We start from the raw sequence: 640 nt of genomic DNA, 5'->3' as shown, positions 1-640 counted from the left end.
TGTGTGTTTACCTGTGTGTGTTTACCTGTATGTTGTTACCTGTGTGTTTACCTGTGTGTGTTCCAGACGTGGATGAGTGCGTGGATCCGCTGCGGTGTCCGGGTCAGGAGTGCGTCAACATGCCGGGTTCGTTCCGCTGCTCGCCCTGCCAGCCGGGATCTCGGCTGCTCAACGGGATCTGCACAGGTAACGCTAACCTGCCTCTCACCTGAGGCGCCGGGTTCCGATTGGACCGGACCCGTCCAGCTCCGATTCTCCGTCGTGTTCGCAGACATCGACGAGTGCCGGCAGTCCCCGTGCTCCGGCGGCCTCTGCGAGAACACGGCCGGCAGCTTCCGCTGCGTCTGTCGCCACGGTTACCGGCTCCAGAACAACACCTGTACAGGTAGGCGCGGTTCGGTCGCGGCGCCGCTCGGCGGGAGCGGTCGGGTCGGTGACCGGGTCCGCTGTGTGTTCAGACGTGGACGAGTGCGCGGAGCCGTCTCAGTGTCCGGGCCAGATGTGTGTGAACTCTGTGGGGTCGTACAGGTGTGTGTCGTGTCGTCCAGGATACACACTGACCAACAGGCAGTGCACAGGTGTGTTCACACGCACACACACACACACGCACACACACACACACACACACACACACACACAC

General features: G+C 62.0%; 1 protein-coding gene across 4 annotated transcripts in view; it reads left to right on the top strand.

Annotated features, from left to right (window-relative positions):
• The window catches only part of ltbp4 (latent transforming growth factor beta binding protein 4), a 45,233-nt gene that overhangs the window by 34,513 nt on the left and 10,080 nt on the right, over positions 1-640 (top strand). For all 4 annotated transcript variants that reach the window (XM_017303077.1, XM_017303076.1, XM_017303079.1 and 1 more), the window contains 3 exons: positions 67-186; positions 272-385; positions 459-578. In XM_017303077.1, the coding sequence (XP_017158566.1) occupies positions 67-186; positions 272-385; positions 459-578 (354 nt within the window). The remainder of the gene's footprint in view (positions 1-66; positions 187-271; positions 386-458; positions 579-640) is intronic.

Source organism: Poecilia reticulata, unplaced genomic scaffold (assembly GCF_000633615.1).
Source record: "Poecilia reticulata strain Guanapo unplaced genomic scaffold, Guppy_female_1.0+MT scaffold_159, whole genome shotgun sequence".
In the NCBI taxonomy this organism is placed as follows: domain Eukaryota; kingdom Metazoa; phylum Chordata; class Actinopteri; order Cyprinodontiformes; family Poeciliidae; genus Poecilia; species Poecilia reticulata.
Note: the sequence above shows the minus strand (reverse complement) of the source record. Positions and strands in the feature narration are given on the sequence as shown.